Source organism: Lepeophtheirus salmonis, chromosome 6, assembly GCF_016086655.4.
Source record: "Lepeophtheirus salmonis chromosome 6, UVic_Lsal_1.4, whole genome shotgun sequence".
NCBI lineage: Eukaryota > Metazoa > Arthropoda > Copepoda > Siphonostomatoida > Caligidae > Lepeophtheirus > Lepeophtheirus salmonis.
Genome location: NC_052136.2, coordinates 45,674,039 through 45,691,027, shown reverse-complemented (window position 1 = coordinate 45,691,027; position 16,989 = coordinate 45,674,039). Strand labels below are relative to the sequence as shown.

General features: G+C 34.5%; 1 protein-coding gene across 2 annotated transcripts; it reads right to left on the bottom strand.

Moving 5' to 3' along the window:
• Positions 1-6,060: 6,060 nt before the first annotated feature.
• On the bottom strand, positions 6,061-15,994 carry Nf1 (neurofibromin 1). Of its 2 annotated transcripts, none has more exons than XM_040715444.2 (6): positions 15,125-15,994; positions 14,790-15,056; positions 13,374-14,723; positions 13,140-13,316; positions 12,731-12,883; positions 6,061-12,657 (listed from the first exon to the last, which is right to left on the bottom strand). In XM_040715444.2, the coding sequence occupies exons 1-6, from the start codon at positions 15,461-15,463 to the stop codon at positions 6,325-6,327; spliced, it is 8,619 nt and encodes a 2,872-aa protein (XP_040571378.1). In that variant the 5' UTR covers positions 15,464-15,994; the 3' UTR covers positions 6,061-6,324. The 2 variants fall into 2 exon arrangements, with proteins under 2 accessions (XP_040571378.1, XP_040571379.1); XM_040715445.2 differs by having other exon boundaries at positions 15,121-15,257.
• Positions 15,995-16,989: the final 995 nt, after the last annotated feature.

Below are 16,989 nucleotides of genomic sequence, written 5' to 3'. Positions count from 1 at the left end.
TTTTTCTAAATTAGGAATTAAATGCTGAACAAAACACTAAAAACGGCTAGACGCTACAAAAAAACTCATTAAATGTAATGCTTACAAGCTTACTCCTAATAAAGGATCTATATATATTATTTGGCTTAATGAACAACTTAATTTTTAAAAATTCAAGGACCCATACAACACTAACTTTTACCCGTAAAATCACTTAATAAAAGGATTTTCCAATTGGGATTTTAATTTTCATATATAAAAATCTGAAAAGTGTAGAAAGGATTAGTAAGAGTCTCATTCAATTCTTCCACATGAAATCCTTTCCAGATTCCTGTATAAACTATTACTTTTTGAAAAAAAGTAAGATTATAAATAAAAGTAATTATTTATTGAACAAAGTTTATTACGTTTTTTTACGGACTGTCTGTTTTTCCTAGGATGTAATCCCTACACTTCAAAAGATTTATAAATCTCCTCCTTCATGAAATTTAAGAGCCTCTTTCAAAATACTCACATAACCTTCTTTTTTCCTGTTTTTGTTTAACTTACCTTCCAAACATTTTTTTTTTTTTTACTTTTTTCATGTACTTCACTTCACCTTCAAAATAAGTTGATTTCTTCCAAGTCTTAGATCATTTCTTTTATATGGATTAAACACCTCTCAAGAAGAGAAAAAAATACACTAGACAATTGTATAGTTTTGAAAAATAATCTATAGCTTCCTTCATACTTTTTATTACATATGTTCAATCAATTTAAATAAATTGTTACATGATCACAGAAAAAAGGTTTTAAAGGATGCAAAGGTGACAAGAGAAAGTATTTATAGATATAAATATATATATAATATATAAATCACCAGCTATTGTGATAAAATTATTATACTTTTTTTTTTTTTCAAACTTAGATGAAAAAATATATTCAATGTTCATATTCTGATTATTAAAACTTTTTTGGAGTATCTAGTAGCTTTCAAAAAAGTATAAAAAAAATTAAGGAGGTTGGAAAAGGAGGGAGAGAAAACAGTATATTTTTATAGGAAATTTAAAACAGATTTTTTCCCCTCCCGTATCAATAGGGAGAGAAACTCAATTAGAAAAATGTGAAAATATTTTATTTTTTTTAGAAACTAAATATTATAAAGTAAAAGTTCTTACGGTTGCATAATTCAAATTCTTCAGAACAATCTGCTATATGAGTATGCCATCCATTAGGGTTAAGGGAGTGTATAAACAGAGTCTACCATATGTTTGTTTTAGGGAAAATTAATTTAAGTATTAATACTCTATTTGAGTTTCCCACTTTGATTCTGCCCTCATATGGTTGATGTATTTTTTGTTTTTTTCGTCAAGTCATTATCGATCTATAGCGACAAGAAAAAAACAAGCAGTGTTATTGAAGATGCCTGAATGGTTTTTTTCAAGGTTACAACTACTCCATCGAGAGGTTTAAGAAGAGCAACAGCTCCTGCATGGAATGAATTGTTGAATCCCATGCAATCAGCAGTATAGGACAAGCTTGGTGAGGAAACGAGTTGATTCACGCCTTGTGTATCAAAGAGTACACTATGCAATAGAACCTATTCCCCAGACTGTTCGATGTAATGCTGAACTATATTTACTCATTTAAAACTTCTCTTGAAAGTATTTGAAATTTAAAAAACCTTTTTTTAAGTGAAAATTCTGAAAATATTGTGAAATACGATTTACCCATATTTCTTTAGGTTTTTCCCTGGTACACACTATGATTTATTTTTCATTTTGTATTATGAAATAAAGTTACATTGAATATTTGTTTATTGTTCGAAAAAAATAAAAAATCTTTTATTCACAAAAATGATCGAATAGAGTAAAAAAAAACTTTCAAAAACTTTTTTAGTCATATGAAAAACAATTTTTAGTTGTTTTTTTAACTACTAGAATTATGGTGTAAAAAGTTGGCTTTTACCCCTCCCCTCCTTTTTCATTAATGAACATTGAATTATATATCTCAACAATATACTATAAATTTACTAACATGAAATACGAATAGAAAAACTTAAATTCTTTTGAAGAATCAGGAAAGCAATGAACTATTTACTTTAATGGACTTTTCCATGAGACTGAAAGATGGGAATCCAGTGATATTGTTACTCTTATCGATCTTTTTTGTCATGAAATCTCATTTTCATGATTACAAACGTTGGAATAAGTTAGTGTAAGCTGAGTAATACTGTTGTTCTGATATCAGTACTATATAGTAATAAAAATCATAAAAGTTCACCCCTTGATGACATAACCTCTCACACTCTATCAGACAAAATTATATTTTATACAAAAATTCATCAAATTTTTGAGCTAGCCCATATCAATTGCCCAAAATACATTTTAGTTTTATATCTTTAGTCGTATAAGTATTAAAAATTACCGAAATGCCGATACCGGTAAAAAGCAATGAGTATCGAGTCAACGCTAGTGACCAGCCGCCGTACTCTTTTTCCATAATGTTCCCTTTTCACATCTTGCATGATATTCATATAATATTCGGTTTTATGTGAGACAAATAGTGTTTAAATTTAGTGCTATGTCGATCCTTGTTAAAGACTGAAGTCTGCAGTCCCGTCAGACTCAGTCTCGGTCCGGTCAAGCTCATTTCTGCATATGATCCATAAAACTTATAAAGTTCGATCCTTGATGACGTAACTCAACTTTTTTTTTTTTAATCAGTTCTAGTACTAGCAGTACAAAGGAACAGTCTTTATACTGGACTGGACCGAATAAATAAGGACTGGCACGGCACTATTGAAATTCAACTTGAATTGAATGTAAAATTAAAACATATATATTTTTTTTTTTATATTTAAACAAGATCCAAAAAATATTTTATTAAAAAAATAACAAGGCTCAAAATGTTTTATTACTTTAAATAATAGGGGATTTTCTAAAATAGAAACAGCGCAACAGGGGGCATACCCACTACACTTTTTGATAATTTACAAAAATCATATAGGAGCAAAAAGAGGGGGGTTGAACTATTATCCAACCCTCTCCCCCCTCCTCCCACTTAAAAAACGGTACATGGAAACTGTAAGTAAAAACAATACTAATTAGACTCAGTCATCTTTTCTGGAAGTCAAAATATTGCCACCCTATTAAATAAAGAATCATTTATAACATTTTTTTTCTCATATTAATAGACAAGGCACGCAAAAAGCATGATACATATTGGCCAATGATCCAATAAATATCCGGCAGACCTGTGAACCCTGACAAAAAGTGTTTTGTCAAAACGGTACTAATTTATAAATAAATAAAATTGTGTTTTGAAAACTTTGATTATAATTTAACAAGAACTAAATAAAAAAATATTTTATAAAAAGGATAAGGTGATCTAAAAATTTGTTTTGCTTGATTTTGAAGAAAACAGAATTAAAAATTTGGAACGTCATTCAAAAAATAATACTAAACATTTTGTAAAAAAAACTATAGATATTATCGAACAATAAAATATTCTATTTAAAGAATAAAATACGTTACCTTGATAGGATAACAAATTTTAGTTAATCAACACCAAATCCTTCTTGAAGGGTTTTGATTTACTTTAATTATACAGAAAATACGGTTAAAAAAGCTATTATTCCTTAATTCTCATTGCTTGGTCACTCATTTTGATAAACACACAAATTACCACTTGACTTACCATGTGGTCCATTAAAATCTGAACACTTACTAAATTAAATAATTGATTAAGGTTGAGTGATTGAAATTCATTCATATTTCGATATGTTAAAGCTTAAACAATTAGTTACAAATAAAACAAAAATAAGCTCTCTAGCTCACGAACAAGTCGAGAAAATGAAACTTGATCGTAATCAACGAATTTCAAATCCCGCACTCCCAAGTAGTTGGGAGTACCCGGGGAGTACCACAGTCTACGCCGTCAGTAAGTCGAAAAAGTTGGATAAGAAGAAGGGATCTGTCAAAAAGGTCAAACTAGACCTGGAGGAGTTAAAGCCCAAGGTAATCTCCACAAGTCCATGAGAGCCTATGCAAGAAATCGGGGTGTTTCACATCAGACTGCCTAGAGAGCTATCAAAAAAGTGGGTTGAAAGAGTATAGTGGAGAGGAGAGGCCACTTTTAATAGCAGTAATGAAAGGAACCCTGATACCAACCCCATCAACTACAACTTTTGGATGCATGTCAAGGGGAAGGCCTGCAGTGTCCGTTATTAAAGCATCAAGGCCCTCAAAGCTACTGTCAACCAGCAATGGGACGCCATGGCAGATGACCACATCTGCAGCGGGTGCCAGTCCTTCCACCGCCACCTGGAATCCATCATTGCCGCTAAGGTCAGATACATTAACGATTAAGAGAACTCAGACACACATCTGTTTATAGTATTAATTTTGTTGAAATTATCTTATTAATTAATTCTACTTGGAGTTTAAAGTTCAGTTTTCAGATTTTAATGAACCACTCAGAACATGTAATATTTATATTAGGGTGAAACTTATTATTAAATTTCCCAAAATGTTGGGATCTTTATTTGTCAAATAAAGCTTAGAAAAATTATTGCTAAGATCATCCAAATTTCCACTTTTTTGTTTATATAAATAAGTAAAAAATATAGGTGCATGCAAATTTTAATGTATCATACAAGTAGTTTGATTATGATAACCTAACGAACAAAAAAATTTATTGAAAGCTACAATTTATTTAATTAATAAACTATTGTTATTTTAGATAGGAAAATACGAAATGCTCATACAAATAATTTTTATAGCACTTATATATTAAAACTAATTTTGTAATATTTATCGAAAAGTTTTAGTGTGTAGCAGTGATATCGCTAGACCCTTTTAGGAGAGCTCAAGCCCCCTCCGTAAAAAAAAAGTTTCTGAAGCTACCACTCCAAAAAAAAAATATCATATTTTATTTATATAAATATATTCTTTTTTTTAAAGTAAAATTTAGACTTTTTTATGAAAACAAAAACCCATTTAAAAAAAGAAAATAAAAGTACAAATTTTCAAAATTTTACTTTAAATTTGTTTACGCTACATTAAGGTTGCGAAGTGTTCAATTAGAGCACCATAAAATCAGTTATGCCACAAAGACCAGTTGGGCTACCTCTTAATAATTTTCAAAACGACTGAAATTTGCATACAATGTCTTTAGAACAAAAGAAACACTTCGAGAAGATTTTAAGTTCAAATTTTTTAATCATGTAGGAAAATAGTTGGTTAATATGAATTTGAAAAAAAAAAAAAAAAAAACTGAAAAACGATGAAAATGTCTCTTATAATGAACATTTTGGACTATAACGTCCCTTCAATATTTTGAAAAAAAAAACTGAAAAACAACGCTAATGAATAATAAGGCGATCTTTATATTTTTAATATGATTAATATGAAAGCTATGGGTTTTTGTTATACATTTGAGCATTTTATTATTAATATGATTTTTTTCCCCTATAAATTCTTAAATATCGATTTCAAATTAACATGAATAGATGGTAAAGGTTGCATTATTTTAATATTATAATGATTAATTCAGACTATTGGCACTATAAAATCTATGGGATCTTATCGACATAACTCGCATTATGGTGTCGTTGGAATTTAATTCACATTAAAGGTTCACATTGATGAAAATTTCTTTTGATTGACTACAAAGTAAGTAATTTTTTTAGAGTAAATATTATTTTTTATTTATTTACATTGTAGAAACAACGATATTATAAAAGAATATTTCTGCCATAAATTAATTCAAATTTGAAATCGATGATAATAGTTTCTTCTCAATATTTTTTCGAAACAAAATTTATTTGAACAATTTTTGTTCAAATGCCGACCTATTTCCCGTGGCTTGTAAAGAAAATAAACATTTTAAAAAATAAGGAACGTCCTTATATATGTACATATTCACATAATATTGATATACTGCTATCTGCCTCCAAGAATTATAATTTTGAAAATAACAAACACGGACTAACACAAGTAGATATTATATGAAATAGTAGTAGGGAGGTGTATAAATAATATAAAAGTAGATTTATCTTAAATACAAATTTAAGATAAAACAAAGAACTCTCCATCATCATTTCTTTATCTACTAATTTATATATATTTTTTTTTCTATTTCTATTCTGTATTAAAATACATCGAATCTATCTGAGACAATAAATAAATATATAAGAGAGATATAATAATACATACATCACTAAAAATGCATAATATTAAATAATATATAAATATATAACTAATTAAGTATATAATAATAATAATATTGTGAAATTGCACTCATAAAAACACAGGGTTTTTCTTTCTTTTTTTCCTAATTATCGAACTTCAATAGTCAAAATGTTTATAAAGGATTTTGAGACTTTTCAGTGGGTGAAGGAATGGAAATGGATGTCAAAGAGGATGACAAATTAGTTCTTTGGTCTGAAAATTCCGTTGGGTCGTTGTTGTCGTCGTCTATTTCATCGGGCAGAAGAAGGCATGTCTCAACAAGGGCCTCCAATGTATTAGTAAACAACTCAACGTTTTCTGCATTACAATTAGCTTTAGTGAAGGGACCAGCAAATCTCCAAAGGCCACCAAATCCACAGCTTTGTAAGAAATGAAGTTGTTGTTGAGATTTGTCATCTTCACATGCAATCATGTTTTCTATGATTGACTGCACCGCCGCCAGAATGGTTTTATCGTGACATAGTGAGAGAACAGTAGTAATTTTAGCATCAAGTAGAGAATGAATGACCGGGAAAACACGAGGAAAGACAACAGAGGCTTCTGCCAAATATTCATATAATATTCTCACTTCACTTTCATCTGTAGTATATTTTACTAGAGTAGCCATGACCGTCAGAACAAGCACTTGAGTTACTTGATCTGTAAGAATTTCGGGATCCAGTAGTATATTATTTTCATTTGTAGTCGAAGGACGAGTAAGTTCCACCTGAGAAGATTCGTCGCTGCATCCTAAATCATTGTCCCCTTCTTTACGATTGGGAACCGAATTAGAGCGTTTGGAAGAATTATTTATCACGGCTAAACCTGCTGTGGACAACTTAGTTTGTGGTGGATGTTGTTGTTGATGCTTAGATTCGTCTGGATCAAGAGACTTTTGTCTTTGTCGAAGAACTCCCATCGCAATTGATGATCCCGATCTACGATTACTACGAAATGATCGCAAATGATTATCTACAGTAAATGAATCGAAAGTAGGAGAGTCAGGTACAACACCAGCAAAGGAGTGCTTAACGTGACAACGTGAACGGACTTCGTCAGATACAGAAACTAATGCGCCAAGATAAGCGACATTCTCAGTGGTAACTTCAAATTTATCTCTTCTTCTTGGCTTTGCCACAATATCTAATAAAGACATTAATATCCTTGTTGTTCGTGAGACAGTCATTGGGGATGGATGTCTGTATCCTTTTATAAGGTGTCCGACAAGAGCAAAATGAAAATTATTTTTAAATGAAAGTCCAACAGAATGATCCAAGTGCTTAAAATACCATTCTAAGGGATTTCGAGTTTCTAACATAATAACATCCAAGCACTTATCTTCAAAAGTTCCTTGAGAATCTAATGTGTGAAGATTTTGTTCAAGGAGGGCAAGTCCAGATGCATAGAGATTCATTTCATCTAATTGAAGAATAGAAATAGCGACCCAAAATAACGCTTTATGTATAGGAGATTCGCTCCTCAAGAGGGGTTGAAGTCGTGTGGAGCACATCACAATGGCTTCTATCAAGTTAATATCTTGGAAACTTTCTAAAGCCTTAACAAGTATTCTCAATAACTGTTTTATTTCACAGTCAGTGATAAAGCGAGCTATACACCCGAATACAATAAGCCCTCGCGGCTGAAGAGCTGGATTGTATCGAAAAGCAAAATTTTTGGCTAATTCTGTCCACTGTGTGAGCCAATTGCAATCTGGAATTGAGGGCGAGCATATCTCCATTATTTCAAGTAACGCATCCGTTAAAGTTTCCAAAGAAGACAGAGATAGTCTTTCTCTATCTTGACTTGGAATAGAAAAGGAACGATCCGAACCTCCCCAACGTTCTCCACAAGATCGTGAAACAGATCGAAAGGCTGTTGTAGCTGCTGATTGAACTCTGGAAATCCCGAAAAGTTGATAGAACTTAGGCAATGAAAACTCGTCTAAACTGAGCCGTAAAAGCCTTTTGCACTCTTCAGTTAGAGTAGGTTTGGTGCAGGTACAGAGAGAATGAATAATGTTAATGACCAGTCCATGAGTCGAGGCCCTCATAGACACAGGACCAGTACAAACCAAGAATGAAACAATGTGAAAAAGATAGGGAAGATGTCTGATGACATCTAGGCGGTTATTAAATGACAACATGAGAAGAAATCGAGCAAGATTGGCGATGTCATCCCACATGATATGCTGCTCTAAGGAATTAGTAGGTGAAGTACAGGTATTTATAATGACTCTACAAAGTCTCCAAATGACTTTGCGAGCTACAAGAGCTACGTTAGCAGCAGATAGAGAAACTGCAGTTTCTGCCATGATTTCTGCCTGAGGAGATCCCAAGCCTCCAGTTACTGAACGCTTAATAAAAGAATCCAGAACCATATCAATCAATTCGCTAACTTGTCCTATATTCCCCCAAATTTTTGCTTGAATAGAAGGGTACATTTCCACCTCTTCAATGGTCAAGGTTATTAATTTATCGAGAATGAGAGACACTTTTTGCTTTTTGTTTTCATCAGTTGGGTGTTTACAAAATCTAGTCAGATTTGGCAGCCACGGAGTCATATACTCCAAGCATAAATGCTTTAGTTCTATACTAGATGCTGAAAAACCCTGAATGCATTCTTCCAAGAACTCCAAACTTAAATGTGGTTCATTAGAGGCAAGAGTCTCACTAATGGACTTAATGAATATAGTGTTATTCGAAGGAATACACACTCCATTTGTTTCTAATAAATGTCCTTCAATTTTGAGATCAAAATGAGATGTAAGAGCACAGAGCAAATTATAGGCGGCAGTGCGAAGATTGGGATCTGATGATCCAAGGTTGAGTAGTGCCATATTAAGAAGCGTGCCAGGAACATCTTTTGGGCGTATTTTTTGATGAACAATCACAGAGTCTGGCTGAGATAGTTCCCATCTTGTACGAATATGTATTATACTTTGAACAATTGCATCACAGTCGTTATGAATAAAGCTTAAAGGGCCAGACTCGTTAGCAATAGTCAAAGTAAATTGATTATCATCCACCAAACATACTTCTTCGATTTCACTCGCATAATATACATCATTCAATAGAACAGAATGTCCCAGAACTTTACTTTTCTCTCCACAAGCTATTTGGATGGCCGTGAGTCCAACTTTTATGTTCACCTTGGTGTCCTTGTTAGAAAGTTTAAGAGCATTGTTAAATACTTTCAGATCTTCGTCTAAAGACAAAGTTGCCCCTGGTAATTTTTGTTGATCACTTGCTATATATTCATTTAGCCTCATAGGTGAGTCAATAAAAATAAGTTTTCGATTATTCTTGAGAGACATGATGACCCTTTCATGAAACTTAGTATACTCTCGGACCCAAGAATTACAGTTATATATATAGGCTGCATGGATATTTTCATATGCAACAGCTGGTAGTACTACAAACCATTTTTGAAGGAACTCAGTGCGAAAACGATTGTCGGAGCATGTATGGGTGAAATCTACAACAAGTTCAAACGGTTTCTGACAAAATGCTTTTAATGTTAGTATAACATGATAAATCAATAGATCCCCATTCGTCTCTCCAATTTTGTATCGACGCGCAATGTAATAGAATACCAGATTTCCAGCTTTTGAGGTTCCTGCCTGATAAAATATATTGAGTGACTTAATAGATTTAAATTCATCTTTTTCGTGCATATTATGTTTTGACATAATCTCTTCGAATTTGGTAGATGTCATGTCCATTGATGACCATCGGGTATAAGAAGAGAATAAAAATTGAGTATCCATTGCTCTATGCTCTGGAGGACCTAAATATGCCAGAAGTGTTGCCATCTTATCAAAAGGACGACGACCAACAGCTTTTTTGTCTCGTGAAGATGATAAATAATCCCCTATTTTCTCTTGATGATTCCAGAGAAGGCGATGGAGAGCCAGAACATTTGCATCCGAAATAAATGACATAGAATGAGACTGACCCTGATCAATTGATTCACAATCTGATGCTATCTGATAGAAAAACATTCTTCCTGATTCAAAATTTTTTGAAACAAAATCATTGAATTCAATCATATGTTGTTCCTTAGAAAACTCAACATGATTCGCAATGTTTTGTAATATTTTCGACATTAACATCAACCCTCTTTTAATGTGACTTGGTGGCTGCTTTTCAACAATACCCATCTCATAAGGGGAAACGATTGCTGGATTAATAAATCTTAGGAACATAACAGTACCCACGGCACCAATATTATTTTGCTGAGACTGGGGGAACCTTTTACACAGAACCTGATAAAGACAATGACACATCGATCTCAACTGTGATGGAAAACGGTCAGCAGATGATGTAATTGCATCAAATACATTTTGAGTTATTGTTTTTAAATTTCGCTTGTTTTCTTCAATGTCGTCGTTAGGCTCCAGACGTGCTGGATCAACTTCGAAACGTGCAGTTGAACTAGCAGCATTGTCAATCAGCTCTTGAATAAGTGGTTCAAGTAAACCTTGCAAGTATGTTGCACCATAAATTTTGAAACAAAAGGCCATTATTTTCGAACCCAAAGAATTCCCTCTAAACAAGGTCTGCATGCAATCTGATACTTCTACCTCCCGATAAAACATGTTCCATAGGAGGGGAGATAATAAGTGTTTAGCGTCAAAAAGTGTTACAAACACTCTGGCTAGTTCATCCATTTGTTGGGATGTCACAACGTTTGATAGGGCCATGGCAATAGGGAGTTCGCCTTTGTCTCCTATCATAGTAACTAGTTGCACTAATTGCTCAAAACGTCCGGCCAAAACATTTTCAGCTAGAGTATCAAATTCTGTTCCTTGTTGCAGTATTTTGGTCAGAACTTCCATAAAGGCTGCTCTAGTCTGAAGATCCTTGTGATAGCCCAGACTAATAGAATGCATTAAACCTGAATCAATATTGGCAGAAAGAAGATTTGACATTGCTTGAATCGTAGCATTTCGAACCGAGTTTTTAGAATGGTTTGAGCGACGAACAAGTACATTAGATGACAAAACGACAGATTCTTTTTCTTCAATGACAGCCCCACTTTCGGAACAGTCATTAAGTAAATTCATAAACAGAGTGAAGTATTTCAAAAATAGAGTACTTTTAGCTTCCATCAAGTCTCCCCTATCAGATTCTTCAGATTGAAGGGGAAGACCCTGCAATAATGCGGCAACAGCATGCATACACGCTTCATCTAAATCCCTTGTCAATTGAGTGACATCTGGAGATATTCCAGCAGGACTCGGAGCAATTTGATGAGAATTCCCCATTGCCCAATCAGTGAGATATTCAACTAATTTATTTCTAAATTTCATTTCTTGTCTGAAGCTTAAGTCATCTCTTCTTTTCATCATAGTTTCTACAAGCAAACAAAGTTTGGCTTTAATATGTAGAGTTTGAACAGTTGTGTCCAAGTGACGAACGTAACGAACAATGGTTAGCATCATCTGCTCAATAGAGGTGTGCCCTAGGTTTTCACCACCACTTGATTGTTGCTGCTGTTGTTGTTGTTGCTGCTGTTGAGCTTGAGCTTGACCCTGAGATGTGGAAGATTGGCCTTGTTGAGAATTTGAAGATGAATTTGGAGCATTTTGACCAGACTGCTGTTGATTCTGACTCTGTGGCGCTCCACCACCACCTCCTCCCCCATTGTTATTGTTGCCGTTTTTGTTTTCTAGCACATTTTTCATAATGAAGATTATATGTTCTATAAATTGAGTATTGGTATCCGTGACGAGAACTTGTCCCTTCGTGTCAAAGAATTTCTCTACTATTATTTTGATTTGATCAAACAGAATAGGATATAAAGAGGGTGACATATGTCCAACCAGATCCTTGACATGTTTTTGAATTTGAGTACCAAATCGCTCATGAGGGCACACAAGAAGACGGAGTAACTGCCCAATAAATGTAGTCACTGGACAATACTGCATATCTGAGCCATGAGGAAGTACATTTTGAGTAGACGACGAGGATGAAGAGGAAAGGGAGCCACCGCAGAGAGCAGAAACAGTAGACTTCTTACTACTAGGAGGAGGGGGATGGAAATAGTGATGAAGATGTTGATGATGGTGGTGGTGGTGATCGGATGGCACAGAGGATGAGGATAAAGAGGATGAAGGACCTCCGCCAGGAGATTTTTTTTGAAGGCAAACTCCACCAAGAGCACACAAAAACCCAGTCATGTTAGCCCATTCGTTTACTTGATCTTCTAATTCATGATCAGTACTGTGATGAGAAGCCCTCCGCTTTCCCATTCGATGGAAAGCTTCAGAAGGAGGTATTTCATCCCCTTTTTGTTTAGGAAAGGATGCAAGTTGCTTAGTCGCTGTATCCCAATTCATGAAAGTATCTTCCCATGCCTGTTGAACTCCTTGAGTATAATTTTCTATTTTGCGAAGAAGAGCCATTATTCGCTTTAAAAGAGCAGCTCTCCCCGTGGTCAAAATTGTAGTGGCTTGTGCAAGTTCCTAGAAGTACAAAAATGATTTTAAATGTTGGTTTCCTTGACATATTTATGTGATTTGTATCTATAGAAAATACCTGATAAACGACATAATTTGGAAGCAAACAGTTGACAGATATCTCGTCAGATCTACAACGAATATCAGCTTCTTCACAGAGTAAAGAAAAACAAGACATCGATACAAGAACAGCCTCTGCATCAATACTCCATAAATACATAAAGAATACAACCTAAAGGACAGAGCGATTAATAATGGAATAAAATTTGTCAAATTTGCTGATTAGAACAGGGCCGTAATCCCCTGTAGATGAGCAATAATTTGTCCCATTAATAGTATTTATCTACCTATTAATGCCGAGTAATCCATTGTCACTCAATCTGGTCGTACGTAAATAAAAATCACCCCCCCCCCAATAAAAACCGATCATTACCGATATAGAATAGGAATAAATTCAATAAAATAAGCACAAATGAGTAAGATATTACCTCTAATTTAATGTGAGCCTGACGACAAATTGGAATTTGTGATCCAACATTAGCGTACTCTCTGTGTCTAACAAGAAACTGATTCCTGCATTCTAAAATTTTTCGGAGCCACTTGAGAGTATCAGTATAATTTATAATTTGATGCTGAATTAATTTTTGAGACATTGAGAAAAGCACCTGTAAATAACCAAGTAAAATAATTAAACAAACCTAAGTTACAAAAATCTCAAATACCTGTGAAGAAATATCCCAAAATGTAGGAACAGGAGCTTCAGGATTCCATTTGTCAATGTTATCTGGTATATGCAGAACCAGGAGTGCTTCCATAGCTTCCATGGCTACATCAGGCATAGAAGGTTGTTGAACAAGTGAGACAAGACCATTGATTAGTTCTAATGTAGAGTTTTGAATATCTCTGCCTAAACGTCCTTGAGAATTTAACATGAGAATGGGATCATCATGAATGAGTCTGACGATGGAAAGAAGCAAGTTTTTTTGAAACCCACAATCCTCTGATGTAGATCCTTTTGTGAACTTTAATGGATATACTTTTTCCCGAATATTAAATGACTGTATCATTTTAAGAGGTGTGTGAGTTGTATAGCCTTGCGTCACTCTATTTAAAGTTTCTATGAACATAGCACGAAGTTCAGAAGATTTGTTATAAAGCATACTGATTTGCGGCCACCAGGCAAGACGTGGTTGTTTAATGATTCGAAGTAAGGAGCTGACCAGGACGTGATGGTAGCTGGGAGGAGACTGAGTGTTCAAACATACTTTTAAAGTATCATTATTATGAGGATTAATACGAAAATTAGCTAGAAAACAGTCTATCATTAGGTCTGCATCTTCTTTAGTATAGCCAGCTCCTCGTGAAAAGGGTCTGTCTGCTTTGAATAGTAAGTTTTTTAAATCGTTAATAACAGTTTTAACAAGGGAAAAAATAACATTATTAGAATCCTTGATATTGATATATGTAGCACTTTTACATAACTTGACACAAGCAACAGCAGCAGCTTCTCGAAGAGCCTTGTTTTCGTGAGGACTTAATGCTCGCTTCACTGTATCGACATATTGTTTTTTACGTATATGTTTGGCTGAACAAGGTGCTCCATTATCTGCGTTATAAATCTCTTCCAGCACTTTAGGAGTAAGAACTAAAAGCATCATTTGAAGAGGCCAGACAATGCTTCGATACTTGGCATTGTTTTTGTTTTCTCCAAAGTTATCTAAGTGCTCAAACAGAGTTTCACAACAGCGATTGAGTTCTTCATTAGATGAAGCACCTTGAAGTTCTATAAATTCATGGGGATATGCATCCATCCAATTCCAAATTGCACGTTCTAACGAAGTCATCAATGCTGTATTTGCAGACTTTTTAAGAGACCTAAACTTCGAATTGACTTCATTCAGCAATCGTATAAGGCGTGCCAAGTCTAGATGTATATGTTGAATGAGTTCAATATCAGCATGATCTGGAAGATTCTCTTCAGAAGATGAATTAGATGAGCTGAGCTCCTGAAGGCGTCCTGATATGCGTGAGAAAACTGCGTTGAAATTATTGACTGAGAGTGCAAAAAGAACCTAGACATTTAGAGTAAGAAATGAGTAGCTAAATATTCAATCATTTATGAATCTATTGAGCATTACTTTGGAAGCAAGATTTCGAATCCTTGCTGTCATGATATAGGATTCGGAGCAACCTCCCCCTAAATCCAGAAACTGGCATATCTCTCTCAGCAGGAGTTTGACATTCATGGCATCGTCATATTTCGTGTAGGAAGAAGAGTATCCCTCCATGCTCAGGCTGCTCTCAGGAGCTCCACTTCCGCTACAGCTCAAACACTTCTCCAGGGTGTCCAACACTATCAAAAGCGACTCGTAGTACCCCTTCTCGAAAAAGTCCGAGGAATAATCCTGTGCAAAGAGAAAGAGAGAAGTCATCAACCAGCACAACAATCCCCTCAACGTAAAGACAGACCTACCTTGGGAGGAGGCCCGGAAGGACCACCCGCAGGACCAGGCCCAGAGGGAGAACAACCCGAATTCCCAGACGAGTTGGCATTCATGCTGCTTCCCAAGGAAGAGCAAGAGGAATTCATGGACAGGATTCGCACTGCAGATTCGTTGATCTTCTGAAGTGTCTTGGTGAGGCCACTGATGACGAGGCTGAATTTGAAGCGAGATATGTGCACCAGACTCTCCTTGTTTTGAGCTGCATTCAAACGAGAATGAAGAGTCTGCGGTCCAATCCGACAGGGCAGCTGCTCCTCAAATCGCAACAGAAGAGCCGTAACCCATTCCACGGGCTTCTGATTTGACATCCTCACCACTCACTCAAGGAATATCGATTAAATGCCCCCAATTCACGTCCGATGACGTCATACACTTTCCACACATAACACATCCACCTACGGCTACTGGCTACTGCCTACTAGACCTGGCTACTTCTTCTAGTCCCTCTCCTAACTCTGCTGCTCACGACTCACGAGACAAAATCACTCCAGTCACTCCAGGCCATCGCCTCAATACAACTTAAAACTTGGAAAAACTAAATAACAACAAGAGTCCACTTGCGCGATCCATCCATCCATCCCATCTTCTCTCTTATTTCTTCTTCTTTTACTTCATTCATATAAATATAAATATTCGAGGAATATCAGCAGAAGGTGGTATTCATTTGAGTAATATCCATTCAGTCACTCAACCTCTTCCCCACTTTCCTTCTTTCACCTCTTCCTTTCTTAGACAGATTCATAGAGATAGATAGAAGAAGTTCTGCCTCACTAAAGCTTGCCTTACGTCTTCTCTTTTCTATTTTCCAAGTCCCACTTCTAGCTCTCTCTCTCTCTCTCTCCTTCTTCTCCAATTCATTCAACTTCCCTCGCTTTTTACTTTTCAGCCTAGCTTTTGCAATATCTTTCATCAAATAATATAAATATCATACTATTCATATTATTGTCTACAATCTGTCTGTTTCTCATCATTCTGTTATTAAGCTTTCTACGAAAATATTCGAGCAGGAATTAAGTTTCTCTGTGATGGAACGTTTTTTCCTGCGTATTTCTCAAATTACAAATCAATTATGTAGTTATGAGCTTTAATATTATATAGGTAAAAACATGTATCGGTTCTGATTAAGTCAGAAACTAGATTAAAATGTTAACATGACTTATGAATGATAAGAAATTAGAAAAATACTTATTCGTTTAAAAAATGTTAACTACTTCTTTAGTTTGAGAATAACTTGATGAATATAGTATTTCAACATGGAAAATAAAATAGAAGCATCTCTTCATCTTCCCAAATTAATAACAACGGTATTCCAAACCGAAATTTCCAAAGTACTGTCATAGATACATGCCGTTAATATCTTGTATAAGATATTGGAAGAGACGTTGTAATCTATGCATTACCCTTTTTCCCAGGCTGTGAGACTAGATTAGCCGGATAATGTAAAAAGTCCAACTATGTACCCACCATAATCAAAAATTTTGTTGGTACAAAGTTTTTATTGACCAATGAATTATCACTGCAATACCTTTTTTTTCTTTTTTTTTGGTCATCGCACTCGAAACAATATTTATTAAAGGTTATGTCATGCATAGCCCATAGGTCATAAGTCGAAACATTCACTCTAGTTAAATGTCTATTTTAATTAAAAAATATTCATATTCTAGTTTTAAAGTTTTCATTATTTGATGGAAATTGCTGGAGATTGCCTTTTTATTTGTATATTATATGCTACGAGAATAATAAATAAAGAAGGGGCAATGTTGTTTTAAATAAATAAAAAATGTGTCCCTATATTTTTAGAACCATAGCAATAAATATTGGTTAATAATGTGAA

Coding starts and splice junctions, on each gene's coding strand:
- Nf1 (XM_040715444.2), bottom strand. CDS start 15,463: ATGTCAAATCAGAAGCCCGTGGAATGGGTTACGGCTCTTCTGTTGCGA. Junction 12,884..13,139: donor AGGCTCACATTAAATTAGAG/GTAATATCTTAC, acceptor TCTGTCCTTTAG/GTTGTATTCTTTATGTATTT. Junction 12,658..12,730: donor CAAATTATGTCGTTTATCAG/GTATTTTCTATA, acceptor TTGTACTTCTAG/GAACTTGCACAAGCCACTAC.